The sequence below is a fragment of the Pan troglodytes genome, chromosome 9 (genome assembly GCF_028858775.2).
Source record: "Pan troglodytes isolate AG18354 chromosome 9, NHGRI_mPanTro3-v2.0_pri, whole genome shotgun sequence".
In the NCBI taxonomy this organism is placed as follows: domain Eukaryota; kingdom Metazoa; phylum Chordata; class Mammalia; order Primates; family Hominidae; genus Pan; species Pan troglodytes.
The window spans coordinates 131,028,462-131,048,730 of NC_072407.2; the positions used below are offsets into that span (position 1 = coordinate 131,028,462).

The window sequence follows — 20,269 nt, forward strand, 5'->3', positions numbered from 1 at the left end:
CCAGTAGGCAAAAAGCTCAAAGAATGTAGAATAAGTGAATAAAAGAACTATACTAAGTGCTTACATGATGGGGGAAATAATCAATGCTACAAATGACATATTTTAAGTCTCATTAAGAACAAGTCATGGTCATTACCTTCAAAAAAGTTCCAATATTAAAAGTCAAGAAATAACAAGCTACAAAAACATGCACATATCCTATTGTTACACCGAAGAGAAACTTAATGTCTCAGTTAGAAAAAGTGTGCATCTGAAGCAGAGATAACATAATCTACTCTTTTGCCATAATATGTGATCAATAGCTGAATCATTTAATGTAGTGATCAATAAATATCTTTCCTTTAGTCTTAATAAAAGTATTTTCACTTAAGGGTATAGATTAAAGAATGAAACAAAAAATCTTGATTACCACAGTCATTGTTATTTACTCATAAGTGTCAAAAGCCTTAGGAACTTTCTAAAAGTGCAAAGAGGAGACATGCAAGTTGCAATGCTCAACTCTACATTCCATGCAGTATTGTATGAATACACTTATTTCTGTTTGAAAATAATACCATTTATTTTCTTACAATAGTCATTATTGCACAATCTCATTTCAGTATTATATAAGTATTTTTCTGTGGATTATATCCTTTAGGCAAATCACGTTATAGAAAGAAATTTAATCATCACTCAACCTAATTCTTAACTTCATATGAAATGGAGAATACATTCACAAAATCACCTGACAAGCAATCTGCACGAGGTAGACCAGCTCTTTAGATTCACAGCCATTTTTCATTACTTCATTCTGCTCTTCTGAAAGTGAAAGCTACATCACAGAAAAAAAAAGAAGAGGGGGAAAGAAAGTCATGATTAGTAAACGAGAATAAACTAAGCATTCATAATACCTGGAGCATCATCTCCGGGTGAGCATCAGCTTAATGTGAGACATATCTTATATGAGAACTTCATTGCTTAAGGCAGATGAATGAAGGACTTGGTGTTTCAGATAAAATATATATCTGTATCTGTGTAGCTTACGTATAAGGGTCTTCACTTCCTTAATCTATTTAGTACATACATGAAACTAAGCACTGAGAGATAGTATGACATAATAGTTTAAAAGAGTTCAGACCTTATTACATAGATTAAAAACTGGCTGCAGATAACAGGTTGGGCCTATGGACATGTTTAATTTCAAAATCACCATGTAGTGGGGTGGGGAGGAGGTGGGGATGGTTAATGGGTACAAAATAAATAGAAAGAATGAAAAAGACCTAGTATTTGATAGCACAACAAGGTGACTATAGTTAATAATAATTGTACAGTTTAAACTGACTAAAATAGTATAACTAGATTGTCTGTAACACAAAGGATAAATGCTTGAAGGATGGATACCCCATTTTCCATGATGCTATTATTACACATTGCATGCCTGTATGAAAACATCTCATATACCTTATAAATATATAAACCTACTCTGTATCCACAAAGATTTGAAATTTAAAATTTCAAAAAAAAATTCACCATGTAGGTCTGCACGCTGGATTTTAGTTTTATTTAAACCAGCTACCGACATGTAGAAGCTAAGAGGTTTCATGTGAAAAATGCAGATTTCTGGCTTCTACTGAAAAATCAGAAAATTGGGAAGATTGGACCTACATTCTCACACGGGCAACAACTAGCTACAGCTGAGAAATGACCATCACCTTTAAATGTGGTGTATATTCCCCAAGAAAGTTTGTCACAGAACTGACTACCCTGTAGTTTTTTGCCAGTATCTAGGCTGAGTATTAATTGTCATTCATCATGCTACTTGCTTTGTTATTTTTCTTATACCCCACTTGCTTTACTCACTTATGTTACACACCTGCCCCATCTTTGGACGTCAATTTGCAAACGCGGTCCCAGAGATGGACAACCCTGAGTTCAAATGTGTTTATAATTCGCTATGTAATATTGACCTACCTGCTTAGGCTCTCAACTGGAAAATGAGGATGATATAATATCATGTATTCTCAAGTTTGTGGGTATTAAATGAGATGATGCATGGACAGTGTCCACCCAGGTAACTAATACTTAATAAATGTAATGTACCATTATAATTCATACTATATGAAGTACAAGGTTGATGAAGATATATTCTCTATTGAGGTAAGTGGTATCACAAAGTATTTTTTTAAACTTCAGATATTAAGTAGAAGTTGTTCACAAGATAACAATCATTTTCCCATTAGCCCAAAAAAGCCAGGTTAATGACAAAAGCATAGTTTTAAAAAGAAATAAAATAATTAAGGGTGAAAAGAAACCCACATGAACTAGTTTTCAGAAAGTGACAACACTTTCATGAGACAGAAGTGACTCAAAGATGTGCTTGGACGCCTGGCAGAGATACAAGAGAAAAAAGAATCTATGTTAGACAGGGTAAGGAGAAGCCAGCCAAACCTTGAGTAACTGCATATAAACTAAAGTGATAAACTAAAATTACACTGTAGTGTAATCACTAAAGTGATAAACTAAAATTACAACTCTCTGTAGCAGAGAGTTGACACTCACCCATCAACTGATTCCCACAGGTACTCACCAGGGATATCGGGTGAGTAAACCAAGGCTGCAGGAGAGGAAGAGAACTGAGAGAATGAACCTGTGAAGTATGGGAAGCCTCCCCAAGCACAAGGCAGCTAACCTCCCTTGACTGGGAGCAGGGCAGTGAAACAGAGGAAAGGAGAACTGGAAGATATCCCTCTGAAGGCACTCAGGACACTCAACAACTGAAGGATGGAGGTGGCACAGAAAAGCTGGGAGAAACTGCAGGCCTTCACAGCTACCCTCAAAGCTCTTGCATAGGGCAAGGGGAAGAGTGCTCTCCAGAGGCACAAAACACTGGGGGAAAGAACTGGACAGACAAGAGAATAAGCATCCAGGCTGCAAAGCAGAGAAAGAGAACATGTTCTCCCTCAGCTCAGAAGATTTGGGCTTCATAGCAAAGCACAAAGATATCTTCAGCATCTCACCACTCTTCAATTTTCCTTGTGAAAGAAATCTCAGAACCTTAACTTCAAAATATTTAAAGTAGTGATAAACTCAATCAAAGTAAAGCTGTCATAAAAGACCAGATCTATATCAAATACAGATCAGCCTGATGCAGCACCTCACTTCAACAGACTGAAAGAAGAAGAGATAAGCCCTTTCCTGGAGGTAAGTTTACTGACTTCAGTCTCAGCTGTTTCTTATATATTTCACATTAAAGAATTACAAAACACACAGATAAGCAAGCAAATGTGACACATGGTCATGAGAGGCAAGGGTAAAATAAAGCAGACACAGAATTGGGCCAGATATAAAAATAGTAAGAAAGAGAATGTAAATTAAATATAATTGAGATTCTAAAATACAGTTCAACAGGCAAACAACACACAAAAGCACACGAGGAAGAGAAGATTCTGGAAAAATGGCAGACTCACCAGGAATCGATCTTTCCACCTAGACAATAACTGCACTGGCAGAATCTGTCCGGTGGATAACTATTTTGACAACTCTGGTATCTACTGAAGGTCTGCTACTTCCAAGGGAAGGCTTGGATGGGAAACTGTAGTTCATTTTGGTCAACATCGGCACTTAAGAAAATAACAGCTCCCTATACCCCCCCGCCCCGCCCCGCCCCGCCCGGCCACCCCTATAGCAGGCAGCTGTGCACATACTCCTGGAGCAGCATACACATACCTTACAAGAGTCAAGACAGACAAAAAGAACACTGCCTCCAAATTTCAGAGATCTATGCTGTGGCTGCGGATCACTGCTTTGGATTGCAGAGGTGCAGACAAATAGCTATGTGTCCATTACACCTAGCTCCACTGTTTGCAGGCCCATGCTCCTCTGGCTAAAGTGACTGCCAGCAGACATAAAGGGCCAACGCCCTTTTCCTTCCCTGTCCCCCTTGATTTTTCTCTTTTTCCTCCTTTGGGAAAATATAATAGACTAGGGCATTCAAAAGCAACTGACCTATTCAAAAGACTTACAGAGAAAATTAGAAAGTGACTGCACACTCTCAGAGAAAGGTACAGACTTAGGAAAGACAAAAGAAGACATTAAGTTCCAACTCAGGCTGATCTTTGGCACAGAGACAGACAAGAACAATAAAAAAAAAACAAAAACAATAAAAACAGCAGTCCCTGGGGAAGGAGGAGAATCTGGTTTTCAGAGTTACCACATCATTAGATTCAAATGTCCATTTTTCAAAAAAAAAAAAATCACAAGGCATATAAAGAAACAGAAAGTATGAACCTTTCAAAGGAAAAAATGAATTAAAATGAATCACGGTGGCTCACACCTGTAATCCAGTGCTTTGGGAGGCTGAGATAGGAGGATAGCTTGAGGCCAGGAGTTCAAGACCAGCTTGAGCAACATAGAACACCATCTCTACAAATCTACAAATTTTTTAAATAAAAATAGAAATAAAAAACTGTTTCTGAAAAAGATCTGATAGTAGGTTTACTAGACAAACAACTATCTTAAAGATGTTCGAAGACCTAAAGGAAGTTGTGGAAAAAGTCAAGGAAACATTATATAAACAAAATAGGAATATCAATAAAGAGATAAAAAGCCTAGAAACCAAAATCTAATTTTGTAGCTGAGAAGTATAACAACTGAAATGAAAAATTCACTAGAGGGATTCAAAGGCAGATTTGAGCAGGCAGAAGAAACAATTAGTTAACTTAAAGATAAGACAATACAAATGATTGAGTAATAGGAAGAAAAAATAATTGAAGATAAGTAACAAGAACCTAAGGGACCCATGGGACACCCTCAAGCAAACCAACATACACATGTAGGAGTACCAGAATAAAAAAAGAGAGAGAAGGGGCAAAGAGATTATTTGAAAAGATAATGGCCCCAAACTTCCCAAATTTGATAAAAGACATGAATATAAACATCCAAGAAGCTCAACGAACTCTAAGTAAGATAAACTCAGAGAGACCCACACTAGGACACCCAATAATCAAATGCTCAAAATACAAAGACAAGGAGGCAATCTTGAAAGAATCAAGATAGGAGTGACTCAACACCTGCAAGGGATCATCAGTAAGACTGGGAGATTTCTCATTAGAAACTTTAAAGGTCAAAAAACAGCAGGTAAATATATTCAAAGTGCTAAAAGAACTGTCAACCACTAATTCTATAACCAGCAAAACTGTCCTTAAAAAGTAAGGGAGATGTTCCTAGATTTTAAAAATCCCAACTTCAGATGTTCCCAGATAAAGAAAAGCTGAGGGAGTCAGTTATCACTAGACCTGCCAAACAGAAATTCTCAAGGGATACCTGCAGGGTAAAATAAATTAAAACACATACACACAAACACTACTAACTCAAACCCTAATGAAGAAGTAAGAACTCAATAAAGGTAAATATATGGGCAATTATAAAATCCTGTATTACTGTACAATGATATGTAACTCCACTTTTTGTTATCTAAATGATTTAAGAGACTAATACTTAAAAGGAAATTATTAGTCTAAAGGCTAGCATTATTTCTTTTTCTTTTTTTTTTTTTTTTTTTTTTTTTGAGACGGAGTCTTGCTCTGTCGCCCAGGCTGGAGTGCAGTGGCGCGATCTCGGCTCACTACAAGCTCTGCCTCCCGGGTTCACACCATTCTCCTGCCTCAACCTCCTGAATAGCTGGGACTACAGGCGCCCACCACCATGCCCAGCTAATTTTTTGTATTTTTAGTAGAGACGGGGTTTCACTGTGTTAGCCAGGATGGTCTTGATCTCCTGACCCCATGATCCACCCGCCTCGGCCTCCCAAAGTGTGGCTAGCATTATTTTAACTTTGGTTTTAATTCCACATTCTTTCCTACATCATTTCAAAGGCTAATACAATTAAAAAATTATTTATGTTTCAGAGCAGAAAAATGTATAAAGATGTAATTTTGTGATAATCAACAACCAAAAGAGGAGACCATGGAGCTATTACAGGAGCAGTTTTTCTATGTTAATAAATTTAAACTGGCATAAATTCAAATTTGAATGTTATAACTATAGAATGTTAAATGTAATCCTCATGGCAACCACAAAAAGATAGCTATAGAATGTGAACAAAAGAAAATAAGAAAGAAATTTAAACATTTCACAATAAAAAATCAACTAAACACATTTAAAAAGCATTAATGCAGGAATATAGGGAAAAAAGCTATAAGATATAAAGAAAACATATAGAAAAATGAGAGAAGTCCCTCCTTATCAGTAATTACTTTTAATGTGAATGAAATAAACAGTACAATCAAAGACAGGGATTGGCAGAATAACAAAGTAACATAATTCAATTACAGTGATGTGCCACCATAACAACATTTTGGTCGATGACAAACTGCATATATCACAGTGGGCCCATAAGATTATAACACCACATTCTTACTGTACCTCTTCCATGTTTAGAGACACAAATGCTTACCATTGTGTTACAACTGCCTATAGTATTCAGAAGATTAACATTCTGAACCGGTTTGTAGCCTAGAAGCAATAGGCTACACCAGATAGCTTGGGTCTATGGTAGGCTATACCTATTCTAAGTACGTTTTAGAGATATTCACAACTACAAAATCACCTAATAATATATCCCTCTGAAAATAACCCTGTTAAGTGATGCATTACTATGTATGGTGGTACAGGAGATACACTTTAGACCCAAATACACAAATAGATTGAAATTGGAAGGATGGAAAAAGATATTCCATGCAAATTGAAACCAAAAGAGAGTGGAGGTGACTATACTAAAAATAAATAAAACACACACTAAACCAAAAAGTTTAGAAACAAAAAAAAATAGTATATGTTAATAGAAGGTTCAATACACAAAGAAGATACAACAATTATAAGCAGTGGGGGAGAACAAGATGGCTGACTAGATGCAGCCAGGTGAAACAGCTCCCACTGAGAGACCAAGATGACTGGCGTGCTTCTAACAGATCTTCAGAGGGAAGGCACCAAGAGTGTACAGAGGGAAGACACCGAAGCTGGGCTGAAGGGGGAGAAAGCTGGGAACCCTGCATGGGGCTACTGTGCACTATACCAGGACTCGTTCCTGGATCCCAGCAGCTCCAGGGGAACAGGTGAGTTGAACTGGCAAGGAGCAACCTGCACTCGCCACAGGCCTCTGAAACCCTGGCAGGCAGAGACCCCCCTTCGACCACCATGGACACTTGAATTGGCAGGGAGAGCTTCTTAGAGAAGTGGTAGGGGCAGCAATCCAGTTGATGTGGAGCCCAGAAGGTTTGATGCAGGAGCATCTATAGCAGAGCACATTTAGGAGTGGTCATGCCCCTAAGCTCAACTTGCAACCATAGGTGGCTTTACTTCAAGGGGAACTGCTAGACCTGATCTCTGCAAGATGGTCTTGCCCATCAGATGGGGCCAGTTCAATCTGACCATCCCTTGGTGTGCTGGCCTCTCCCAAGGACCCAGCCTGGCCACACATGCTTGCAGGGCAGCCTCACATGTCCTGGGAGCTGTATCACAGCTTCTGCAATGGTGGACCATGCCTGACCTGTGGAGAGCTGCAGAGGGGTGGCATCTATGACCATGCATCAGCCCAGACTCCCTCCCCATATGTCAGCTTCCCCTGAGGCCATGGCAACTCCACACATCACTTTGCTGGCACATGTCAGTATGGGCAGGTTTCGCTTTCCTTTCTCCACCAGTGAACAAGAGTGCAATCCACCCTACCTCCACCTGCCGACCACCACTGTAGACGGAGCCTTGGTGGGCAGAGCCAGCCATCCCCAACCCTGTCTGCACCCTGCCCTTATACTAACACTGCACAGAGAACAGTGAATCCTCTCCCACCCTGAGTGACCACTTCTGCTTATGGGGCACAGAGAAGGCACCTAGACCTGCGCCCACCAGCTCCCAAGCCAACACCACCTCCAGCACAACTGTGTGCACAGTAACCAACAGAGGGCCTCCACCCACCACCCAGCTGCGTTGCCCCTGCCACTGTGGTGAATGCCCATAGGGAGCCAAGCACCCTGGCACCCACTAGCACTCTGCTGCAGCTGCTGCTACAAGGATGGACCCTGCTATCACCACACTATGAAATGCTTTGACTGTCACCACCCATTGGAGTGTAGTGACCAGCAGTCCAGGAGCACTTTGGTCCCCACCAACACAGTGGATTCCTAACCTCAAGGAGACAGAGAACAAAGTCTGGGTGCAAAACAGTTGGGAGCAGAGTGCTGGTCCTCCAAAAAATTTCCAGAAATGAAGCCAATCAGCTGAATCCCCTTTATAACACAATCAAACCCTAAAGGTCATCAAATAGGATAAAAGGGGGAAAAAAACATCCAAAGGCCAGCAACCTAAAAGACTGTACATAAGCCCACAAAGATGAGAAAGAATCAGCACAAGAACCCTGAAAACTCAAAAAGCCAGAGTGCCTTCTATTCTCCAAACGAATGTATCATCTCTCCAGTAAGGGTCCTGAACTGGCCTGAAATGGAAATAGAATTCAGAATATGCATAGGAATGAAGATCACTGGGCTACAGGAGTACACTAAAACCCAATCCAAGGAAGCTAAAAAGCATGATAAAACAATACAGGAGCTGAGAGACAAAATAGCCAGTGTAGAAAATAATGTAACCAACCTGATAGAGCTGAAAAACACACTACAAGAAGTTTATAATGCAATCACAAGTATTAACAGCAGAACAGACCAAGCATAGGAAAGAATCTCAAAGCTTGAAGACAGGCATTCTGAAATAAGACAGACAGACAAGAATAGAGAAAAAAGAATGAAAATGAACAAATAAAACCTCCAAGAAATATGGGATTGTGTAAAGAGACCAAATCTACAACTCCCTGGTGGCCCTTAAAGAGATGGAGAGAATGGAACCAAATTGGAAAACATATTTCAGGATATCATCCATGAGAACTTCCCCAACCTAACTAGAGAAGCCAATATTCAAATTCAGGAAATGTAGAGAATTCAAGTAAGATACTTCACAAGAAGATCATCCACAAGACACACAATTGTCAGATTCTCCAAGGTCGAAATGAAAGAAAAAATGTGAAAGGCAGCTAGAAAGAAAGGTCAGGTCACCAACAAAGGGAAGCCCATCAGACTAACCACAGAGCTCTCAGCAGAAACCCTACAAACCAGAAGATATTGAGAGTCAATATTCAACACTCTTAAAAAAATTCCAACACAGAATTTCATATCTGGTGAAACTAAGCTTCATAAGCAAAGGAGAAATAAGATCCTTTTCAGACAAACAAATGCTGAGGGAATTAGTTACCACCAGACCTGCCTTACAAGAGCTCCTGAAGGAAGCACTAAATATGGAAAAGAAAAACTGTTACCAGCTGCTACAAAAACACACTGAAATAAGCAGACCGATGATACTATAAAGCAACCACATAAACAAGTCTGCAAAATAACCAGCTAACATCATGATGACAGGATCAAATCCACACATATCACTACTAACCTTGAATGTAAATTGGCTAAATACCCCAATTAAAAGACACACAGTGGCAAACTGGACAAAGAACCAAGACCCATTGGTATGCTGTCTTCAAGACACCTATCTCACGTGCAGTGAGAACCATAGGTTCAAAATGAGGGAACTTCTATCACCTAACAACAACAAAAACAAAAACAATTTAAAAATGGGCAAAGTACTGGAGAATAGACATTTCTCCTAAGAAGATATAGAAATGACCAGTAAGCACACAAAAAGATGTTCAAAATCACTAATCATTAGCAAATGCAAATCTAAACTACAATGAGATACCACTTCACATACATAAGGACACCTATTATCCAAAAACAGAAAACATCAAGTGCTGGTTTCAAATTAGAGTGACTAAAACCCTTGTACACTGTTGGTGGTATTCGTACTGCCACTGTGGAAAGGAGAATGGTGGTCCTCAAAAAACGTAAAAGAATTATTATATGACCTAGAAGAATTACCATATGACCTAGCAATTCCACTTCTGGGTATACACCCCCCAAAGACAAAACAGAGTCTCAAAGAGACATTTGTAAACCCATGTTCACAGAAGCATTATTCATCATAACTAAAAAGCAGAAGTAACCCAATGTCCATCAACAGATGACTGGATAAACAAAATGTGGTGCACACATTTACACATGTACACAAACAGGCAAAATGAAATATTATTCAGCCTCAGCCTTTAAAAAGAAAAAAATTCTGACATATGCTACAACAGGGATGAACACTGTGCTCATGTTAAATATACCAAACACAAAAAGACAGATACTTGATTCTACATACATGTGGTACTTACAGCAGTCAAAAGAAAATATGGGAAATCCAGCAGAGATTAAAACTATGAAAAAAGTTCCATAGAAAATGCGAAAAATGATTTTTTATATCAGATTTTAAGAGCAAACTGGCAACAGTAAATGAAAGGAGCAGTGAACTTGAAAACAGGTCAATAAAAAGTATCCACACTGAATCACTAAGAGAAAAAAAGAATGAACAAAAATAACAATACAGTTCAGCTCCCTAAGAGAATGTCAAACACATAACCATAGATATAATTGGAGTACCAGAAGGAGATAAGAGAGAATGAAGCAGAATATCTCAGGAGATACCAGATGAGAACTTTCCAAAATATGTGAAAACATCAGCTTCAAAATCAAGAAACTCAGCGCACCCCAAACTAAATGAATAAATCAGTACTAAACATATCATAATTATAATTTTGAAAAGGAAAGATAAAGAAAAAAACTTTCAATCTATAAAGAAAAAAACATACATGACTCATGGTGGAAAAGTATAAATAACAGCTGACTTCTCATCAGAAACAAGAGAGGGGAGAAGACAAAAAGAAAACATCTTTTAAGTGCTGAAAGAAATGTTGTCAATACTATTAATATAATTCATGCCAATAACCATCAGAAATTAAGCAACACAAAAATATTCACAAATAAAAATAATCTGAAAGAATCTGTCTCCAGTAGACTAGTCCAACAAAAAAACTAAAACAAGTTCTTCAGGCTAAAGAGAAATGGTACTAGATAAAAACCCAGAACTGCAGGAAGGAATAAACAGTTCCAGAAATAGGAAATATCTAAGTAACTATAGAACACCTAACATCTCAACAGTAACAGATGGAACGGTTTAAGAATATCTTTAAGTTCTGAGAAAAGAGATTTACCAAGACGTTATTCATACCTAAACTATCATGTAAAAATAAGAGCCAAAAAAAGCATTTTCTGACGAACAAAAACTGAAGAGTTCCCACCAACAAAACCTCACCAAAAAAATTTTCTAAAATATGTACTTCAGAAGAAAAGGGATTCTAAAAGAATAAACTGAGAAGTAAGGTAGAAATATTGAACAAGAAATTCAGGAAATAAGTTTATAAATCTAAACAAATTTAGCTATATAAGAATAGTATTTAATTATGAAAGATGAAAAGTTAGAATTATCATCCTGAACAACACTAACATGGAGGAAAGAGTGATCACGGTTAAAATATTCTAAATGCTGATACTTTATGACAGAATCAGAGATACCAAAAAATTTAGCCTTTAAATTAGGTATTTGAGTTATGATTTTAATTGTTGCCATAAAAAGAATAGAAAAATGATACATATTTTCTATTTTCTAGTTTCCAAACCAAAAGGAAGAGGATAAAATTTTTAAATGTCAATAACCTTAAAAGAAATTAAGACTAGAAATAAAATTAATCTCTCTAGGAAGAAATGGGGAGGAAGGCATAAGGAGAGAAAACATTTCAGAAAAAAAAAAAGCAAGGAGATAAGAAGAAAAGAAAAAACTAAAAGAGAAAGAAGATGGCCAAATGGTGTCAATAAAATGGTAAAGTAGGTGGCTACAAGCTTCAATCCCTCCAAAAATCACAAAAAACAAGCACAATCTCTCAGAGTCAACTTTCTCAGTACTCCAGAAAATAGTAAAGGGTTTAGAATAACCAAGAGATCACTGAATCAAGGAAAAAGCCACTTCAAAATAGGAAAGCTTTGTGGCATTTTTGCTTGTGCTTGCCCCAAACCTCTCTGGCTCAGCAGTAGTCTTGATGATGCCAACCCTCACTGGGCCTGAAAGGAATAGACAGACCCTATTCACAAACTATTGTTTGTCCCTTCTAACCTGTCTAGAGGCTACCTGAAGAACTGATGCAAGGTGCTTACCTACATTTCACCTAATATGGAACTCATTCAAGGAGGAAAACCATTAAATATTGCTTAAAAATACAGTAAGGCAAACAAAAACTCTACAACTATCTGGAGCAAAAAAAAATGTATTTGAGACATAAAGTAGACAACCTAAAATCTAAGAGGGAAAGGTGAGTAGAGAGGTCTCTGGGAAATGACAGCATTCAAAAGTGCCTGGGTATATGGAAGTATTTTGAAAGCCATGCACACACACAGGGTAGGACACATACTCACAAAAAGCTAAGAAGTCCCTAGGTTTTCACCTCCAGCTGACCTCTAGGATAAGTGTAACATGAAGGGAAGATGAAGGCAGACCTGTAAACAGCTTCGCTAGGTGTTGAATGAGTATTCCAGTACAACATGTAAAGACCGGAGAAAGTGGCTTTTTCATTGATTTTTATTTTTCACTCCCGGCATTCAAAAAAATCCCTGACAAAACACTACCTAAACACAAGCTAAAAGAAGAAAGACTTTACTGAATACATATGACAAGGAATACAGTCTTCACTAAAACAGTTTGGGGAAAAAAATCACCAAACAAACCGCAGCCATGAACAATTGAAAAAAATCAAACTCTTAAGGATAGACGAAAACCCAGTTTCCAGAGTTACTACATTATAATATTCAAATGTACAGTATGCCACACAAGTCACAGGGTATACAAAGAAACAGGAAAGCACACATTCATCAGAGGAAAAAACAAAAACTGTACCTGAGAAGTCTATATATGGGACTTAACTAGACACTAAATAAACTGTATTCAACACATTCAAAAAGTTCAAAGAAACCATGGACGAAGAAATAAGGGAAATCAAGAAACTGATGTATGAACATATGAGAATATTAGCAAGAAGCTATAAAGTATTAAAAAAACAAAGTCTGGGGCCAAAAGGTACAATCACTAAAGTTAAAATCTGACTAGACAAAAGACAACAGATGTTGGTGAGGCTGCAGAGAAAAGGAATTGCTTATATACTGTTGTTGGGAATGTAAATTACTTCAGCCATTGTGGAAAGCAGTTTGGAGATATCTCAAAAGGACTTTAAAAACAGAACTACCATTTGCCCCAGCGATCCCATTACTGGATATACATACAAAAGAAAACAAATTGTTCTACCAAAAAGACACATGCACTCACATGTTCATCACAGCACTATTCACAATAGCAAAGACATGGAATCAACCTAGGTGCCCATCAAAAGTGAGCTAGATAAAGAAAATATGGTACACACATACCATCGAATACTACACAGCTATAAAAAAGAAAAAACCACGTCCTTTGCAGCAATATAAATGCAGACAGTGGTTATTAGCCTAAGCAAATTAACACAGGAGCAGAAAACTAAATACCACATGTTCTCACTTATAAGTCGGAGCTAAACATCAGGTACTTATGGAAATAAAGATGGTAACAATAGACACTGGGGACTACTAGATAGGGGAGGGTGGCAGTGAGGAAAAGATTTAAAAACTAACTTTTGGGTGTTATTCTCAGTAGGTGGGTGATGGGATTATTTCTACCCTAAACCTCAACATCACACAATATACCCAGGTAATAAATACACTTGTACATGTACTCCCTGAATCTAATATAAAAGTTGAAAAAGAAAACAAATATTCACTAGATAGCTCAACAACAGATTTGATCAAGAACAAGAAAGAATCAGTCACCTTAAAGATAAGACAAGTAGAATTATAAAATGTAATGAACAGAAAGAAGAAATAATTTTAAAAATTAATCAGTGCTTTAAAAAACCTATGAGACCCATCAAGTGGACCAACTCTTGCATTATGGAAATCTAAGAATGAAAAAGAGAATGGGGCAAACATTATTTTTTAAAATAATGGCTGAAATCATTCCAAATTTGATGAAAGACATAAATGTGCACATCCAAAATCCAAAGAGTTCCACACCAAGACACACTATAATCAGATTTTTCAAAAGACAAGGTCAAAGAGAAGCTCTTGAAGGCAGCAAAAAAGAAGCAACTGGTCACATATAAGTGATCCTCAAAAACATTATAAGCTATTTTCTCAGCTGAAATGTTGAGGCCAAAAGGCGGAGGGATGATACATTTAAAATACTGAAAGAAAAACCTAGTCAACTAGCAATCCTATATCCAGCAAAACTATCCTTCAAAAATAAAGGAGAAATTAAGACATTCACAGATTTCCCCCAAAAAATAGAACTGAAAGAGTTGACCAACACTAGACCTACCCCACAAGAAAGGCTAAACAAAGTTCTTAACATTGATATAAAAGGACACTAGACAGTAACTTGTAGCCATATGAAAATAAAAAGATCTCCAGTTAAGGTTAATACATGGGCAAACACACACCAGTAATACCGAAACTCTGGTTTAGAACCCCACTTTTTGCTTTCTATGTTATTTAAAAGACACATTCATAAATGTATGCTATTGGGCACATGATACATAAAGATGTAATCTGTGACATCAATGACTTAATGATGGCGATTGAGCTGTATAAAAGTAGAGATTTTGGGCCGGATGTGGTGGCTCACGCCTGTAATCCCAGCACTTTGGGAGGCCACAGCAGGCGGATCGCCTGAGGTCAGGAGTTCGAGGCCAGCCTGACCAACATGGAGAAACCCCATCTCTACTAAAAATACAAAATTAGCCAGATTTGGTGGCACATGCCTGTAATCCCAGCTACTTGGGAGGCTGAGGCAGGAGAACTGCTTGAACCCAGGAGGCGGAGGTTGCAGTGAACCAAGATCATGACATTGCACTCCAGCCTGGGCAACAAGGGCAAAACTCTGTTTCAAAAAAAAAAAAAGTAGAGCTTTTGTATGGAATTGAAGTTAAGTTGGCATAAATTCAAAATAAACTGTTATAATTTTAAGATGTTCTATGTAATCACTGTGGTAACCATAAAGAGAACAGCCATATAAAATATACAGAGGAAAAAATGAGAAGAGAATCAAAACGTCACTAATTCAATTAAATAAGAAAGAAGGCAGTAACAGCAAAAATGGGGGCAAAAAATATAAGACATATTGAAAACAAACAGCAAAATGGCATAAGTCCTTCCTTAAGGGTAATTACTACAAATGTAAACAGAGTGAACTCTACAATCATAAGGCAGAGATGGAGAATGGATTAAAAATAGACACAATCCAACTACTTGCTTTCTACAAGAGACTCACTTTAGAGCCAAAGATACAAATATGTTGAAAATGAAAAGATGAAAAACTATATTCCGTGTAGATGACAACCAAAAAGACCTGGGTAGCTATACTAGTATCAGACAAAATAGACATTAGGACAAAAATGAACATTATATATTGATGAAATGAGAAAATTCATCAAGAACATATAACAATTATAAACATGGAGGCCCCAAGCAAAAGAGCACCAAAATATATAAAGCAAACATGACAGAAGTGAAGGGAGAAATAGGCAGTTCTACAAAAGCACTAGTTGAGTTCAATATGACCTTTCGATAATGTATAGGCTAGAATATTTTCATATGTTTGTTGATCACCTCTATATCTTCTTTGGAAAAATATCTGCTCGAGCCCTTTGCTGATTTGTGAAGTGGGTTGTTGATATTTTGTTGTTGAGTTGTAATAGTTCTACATTTAATTTGCTTCAGATATATGACTTGCATTATTCCCATTCAGTGGGTTCTTTTCACTGTCTTGATAGTGTCTTTGAATGCACAATTTTTAAATTGATACATAATATTTTACATATTTGTGAGTTACATGTGATATTTTGTTACAAGCACAGAAAGCGTCATTACCAAATCAGGGTATTTGGGGTTTCCATCACGTTAAGTATTTACCATTTTTATGTACTGCAAACATTTCAAGATCTCTCTTTCGGCTACTTTGAAATACACATACATGGTTGTTAACTATAGTCATCCTACTCTGGTATTGAACATTGTAACTTACACCTTCTATCTAACTGCATGTTTCTTCCCACTAATCAAACTTCTTCATCATGTTGCCCCTTCTCAGACTGTTATTCTACTCTCTACCTCCATTAGATCAAGTATTTTAGATCCCACATGTAAGTGAGAATATGCAATATTTGTCTTTCTGTGGCTAGATTACTTCACTTCACATGATGACCTTCAGTTCCATCCATGTTGCTGCAAATGACAGAAATTTCATTCTTTTGTGGCCAAATAGTATTCGATTGCATATATACATATATATATATATATATACACACACACACACACACACACACACACCATACTTTAACCATTCATCTGTGGAGAGACATGTGGGTTGATTCCATATCTTTGTTATTGGATTCCATATCTTTGTTATTGTAAATAGTGCTGCAATAAACATGGGAATGCGGGTATCAATCCGATACACTGATTTACTTTCCTTTAGATACATATGCAGTAGTGTAATTGTTGGATCATATGGTAGCTCTTTTTTTAGTTTTTTGAGAAATCTCCATACTGTTTTAAATAGTGCTTGTACTCATTTATATTCCTGACAACAGTGTTTAAGAGGTCCCTTTTCTCTGCATACTCACTGGCATCTATTATTTTTTGTATTAAAATATAGCCATTCTAACAGGAGTAAGATAATATAACTCATTGTGGGTTTTGATTTGTATTTCCTCGATGATTAGTGATGTTGAGTATTTTTCATGTATCTGTTGGCCATTTGTATATCTTCTTTGAGAACTCTATTCTTATCCTTTGCTCACTTTTTAATGAGATTTGTGTTTTTTTATTTTTTGGTTTTTGTTTGTTTTGTTTTTGTTTTTGCTGTTGATTTGTTTGAATTCCTTGTATAACTCCCTTGTGGGATATCATTTACAAATATTTCCTCCCACTCCACCAGCTGTCTCTTCAGAGGTTCTGTCGATTGTTTCCTAGCTGTGCAAAAGGTTCTTAGTTTAATACAGTATCATTTGTCTATTTTTGTTTCTGTTGCCTGTGCTTAGTTCTCAGCCATAAAATCTTTGCCAAGACCAATATCCAGAAGTGTTTCCCCTGTTTTCTTCTAGTAGTTTTATAGATTCAGGTCTTACATTTAAGTCCTGAATCCATCTTGGGTTGATTGTTTTATATGATGAGAGATAGGGGTCTAGTTTCATTCTTCTACATGTGGACATCCACTTTTCCCAGCAACATTTATTGAAGAGGGTGTGTCCTTTATCAATGTATATTTTTGGCAACTTTATAAAAAAATTTGGCTGTAAACACATGGATTTCTTTCTGGGTTTTGTATTCTGTTCCATTACTCTACATGTTTGTTTCTATACCAATACCATTCTGTTCAGGTTACAATGCCCTTGTCATATTTTGAAGACAGGTAGTGTGATGTCTCCAGCATTGTTCTTTTTGCTAAGGATTTCACTGGCTATTCAGGCTCTGTTTTGGTTCCATATAAATGTTAGGATTGTTTTTTCTATTTGTGTGAAAAATGGCATTGGTATTTTCATAGACATTGTATTGAATCTACAAATTGCTTTGTACAGTATGGTCATTTTAACAACATTAATTCTTCTAATCCATGAGCATGGGAGGTCTCCATTTGTTTGTGTCCTCTTCAATTTCATTCATCAGTGTTACACAATTTTACTCATAGAAATCTTTCACCTTCTTGGTTAAATTTATTCCTAGGTTTTTTGTTTAGTTATTGTAAATACGATTGCCTTCTTCTTTTCATTTTCAGCTATTTCATTACTGCTATATAGAAATATTACTGATTTTTGTATGTTAATTTTGTATCTGCAAATTCACTGAATTTATTTATCAGATCAAAAAGTTTTCCGTGAAGTCTTTAAGGTTTTCCTTAATGTAAGATCATATTTGCAAAGAGGCACAACTTAACTTCCTCTTTTCCAATTTAGATGCTTTTTTATTTTTCTCTTGCCTGATGGCTCTGGCTATGAATTCCAATACTACGTTGAATAGGAGTGGAAAAGTTGGCATCCTTGTCTTGTTTCAGTTCTTAGAGGAAAGGCTTTCATCTTTTCCCCATCCAGTATGATGTTAGGTGTTGGTCTGTCATATATGACCTTTATTATGTTGAAGTATGTTCCTTCTGTGTCTGGTTTGTTGAGAATTTTTATCATGAAGGATTGTTGAATCTCTCAATTTTTTTCTGTGTCTTTGAGAGGAAACGATGGTTTTTGGTCTTTCAGTCGGCTGATGTGATGTATCATGTTTATTGATTTGTGTATGTCAAAACATCTTTGCATCCCTGGAATAAATTCCACATGATCATGGTGTCTTATTTTTTGATGTGCTGTTGGATTCAGTTTGCAAGTACTTTGTTAAGTATTTTTGCATCTATGTTTATCAGGGATATTGATCTGTAGTTTTCGGATTTTGGTGTTATGTTAATGCTGGCCTCATAGAATGAGTTAGGGAGAATTCTCTCCTCTTCAATTCTTTGAAATAGTTTGAGGAGAGTGATGTTAGTTCTTTGTAAGCTTGGTAGAAATCAGCAGTGAAGCCATCCATTCCTGAGATTTTCATTGTTAGAAGACTTTTTGTTACTAATTCAATCTCATTACTCCTTATTGGTATGTTCAGGTTTTCTAAGTCTTCCTGATTCAATTTTAGTAGGCTGCACGTGCCCAGAAATTTATCCGTTTCTTCTTGGTCTTCCAACTTCTTACTGTATAGTTGTTCATGACAGTCTCATGACCTTTTGTATTTCCGTAGCATCCATTGTAATGTCTATTTTTCTTTTATTTTTTCCCCCTTTCTTTTTTTGAGACAGAGTCTCACTCTGTAGCCCATGCTGGAGTGCAGCAGCATGTGATCTCAGCTCACCACCAACTTCCACTTCCTGGGTTCAAGCGATTCTCCTATCTCAGCCTCCCAAGTAGCAGGGACTATGGCACACGCCGTTATGCCTGGCTAATGTTTGTATTTTTAGTAGAGATGGGGTTTCACCAGGTTGGCTAGACTGGTCTCAAAACTCCTGGCCTAAAGTGATCTGCCTTGCCTGCCTCAGCCTCCCACAGAGCTGGGATTACAGGCATTGAGCCACCATGCCTGGTCAATGTGTATTTTTCATTTGTAATTTTGTTTATTTGGGTGTTCTCTCTTTTTCCTCTTGGTTAACCTAAGTAGCAGTTTGCCAATTTTGCTTATCTTTTCAAAAAAAAAAAACTTTTAATTTTGTTGATCATTTGTATTTTTCTTAGTCTCCATTTTATTTAGTTCTGCCCTGATCTTTATTTCTTTCCTTCTATTCATTTTGGGTTCAATTTGTTCTCGCTTTTCTACTTCCGTGAGGTGCATCATTAGATTGTTTATTTGAAGTCTTTCTACTTTTTTTGATGTAGGTGTTTATTGTTATAAACTTTCCTCATTGCATTGCTCTGATGTATCCCATAAGATTTGAAATGCTGTTTCCATTTTCATTTGCTTCAAAAAATGTTTTTATTTCCTCTCTAATTTCTTCCTTAACCCAATGGTCATTCAGGAGCATATTGTTTAATTTCCAAGCAGTTGCACAATTTCCAAAGCTCCTCTTGTTACCGATTTATAGTTTTATTCCATTTGTGGTCTGAGAAGATACTGGATATGATTTCAATGCTTTTTAATTTGTTGAGACTTGTTTTGTGTCCTAACATATGGTGTATTCTGAAGAATGTTCCATGTGCTGATGAGGTGTATCCTACAGCAACTGGATGAAAATTTTGTAAATATCTGTTAGGTGCACTTGGTCTGATGTATAATTTAAATCCAATGTGTTTTTGTTAATTCTCTGTGTAGATGGTCTGTCTAATGCTGATAGTGCTGTGTTCAAATCCCCCACTATTATTGTATTGGAGTCTATTTCCCCCATTAGATGCAATAACATTTGCTTCATTTATCTGGGTTCTCACATGCTGGATGCATGTATGTTTAGTATTGTTATATCCTCTTGCTGAACAAGAGGATAATGATAAATGATCCCTTTATCATTATTAAATGACCTTGTCTCTTTTTACTATTTATGACTCAAAGTATGTTTTATCTGATATAAGTACAGCTACTCCTATTCACTTTTGGTTTCTGTTTGCATGGTGTATCTTTTTCCCTTTATATGCAGTCTGTATGTTTTTGTTTTATGAAACAGGGTC

General features: G+C 36.9%; 1 protein-coding gene across 9 annotated transcripts in view; it reads right to left on the reverse strand.

The window, feature by feature from the left end:
• Nucleotides 1-20,269, reverse strand: part of ARHGAP32 (Rho GTPase activating protein 32) — a 317,736-nt gene that overhangs the window by 129,173 nt on the left and 168,294 nt on the right. For all 9 annotated transcript variants that reach the window (XM_054662829.1, XM_024347475.2, XM_054662828.1 and 6 more), the window contains one exon: nucleotides 725-811. In XM_054662829.1, the coding sequence (XP_054518804.1) occupies nucleotides 725-811 (87 nt within the window). The remainder of the gene's footprint in view (nucleotides 1-724; nucleotides 812-20,269) is intronic.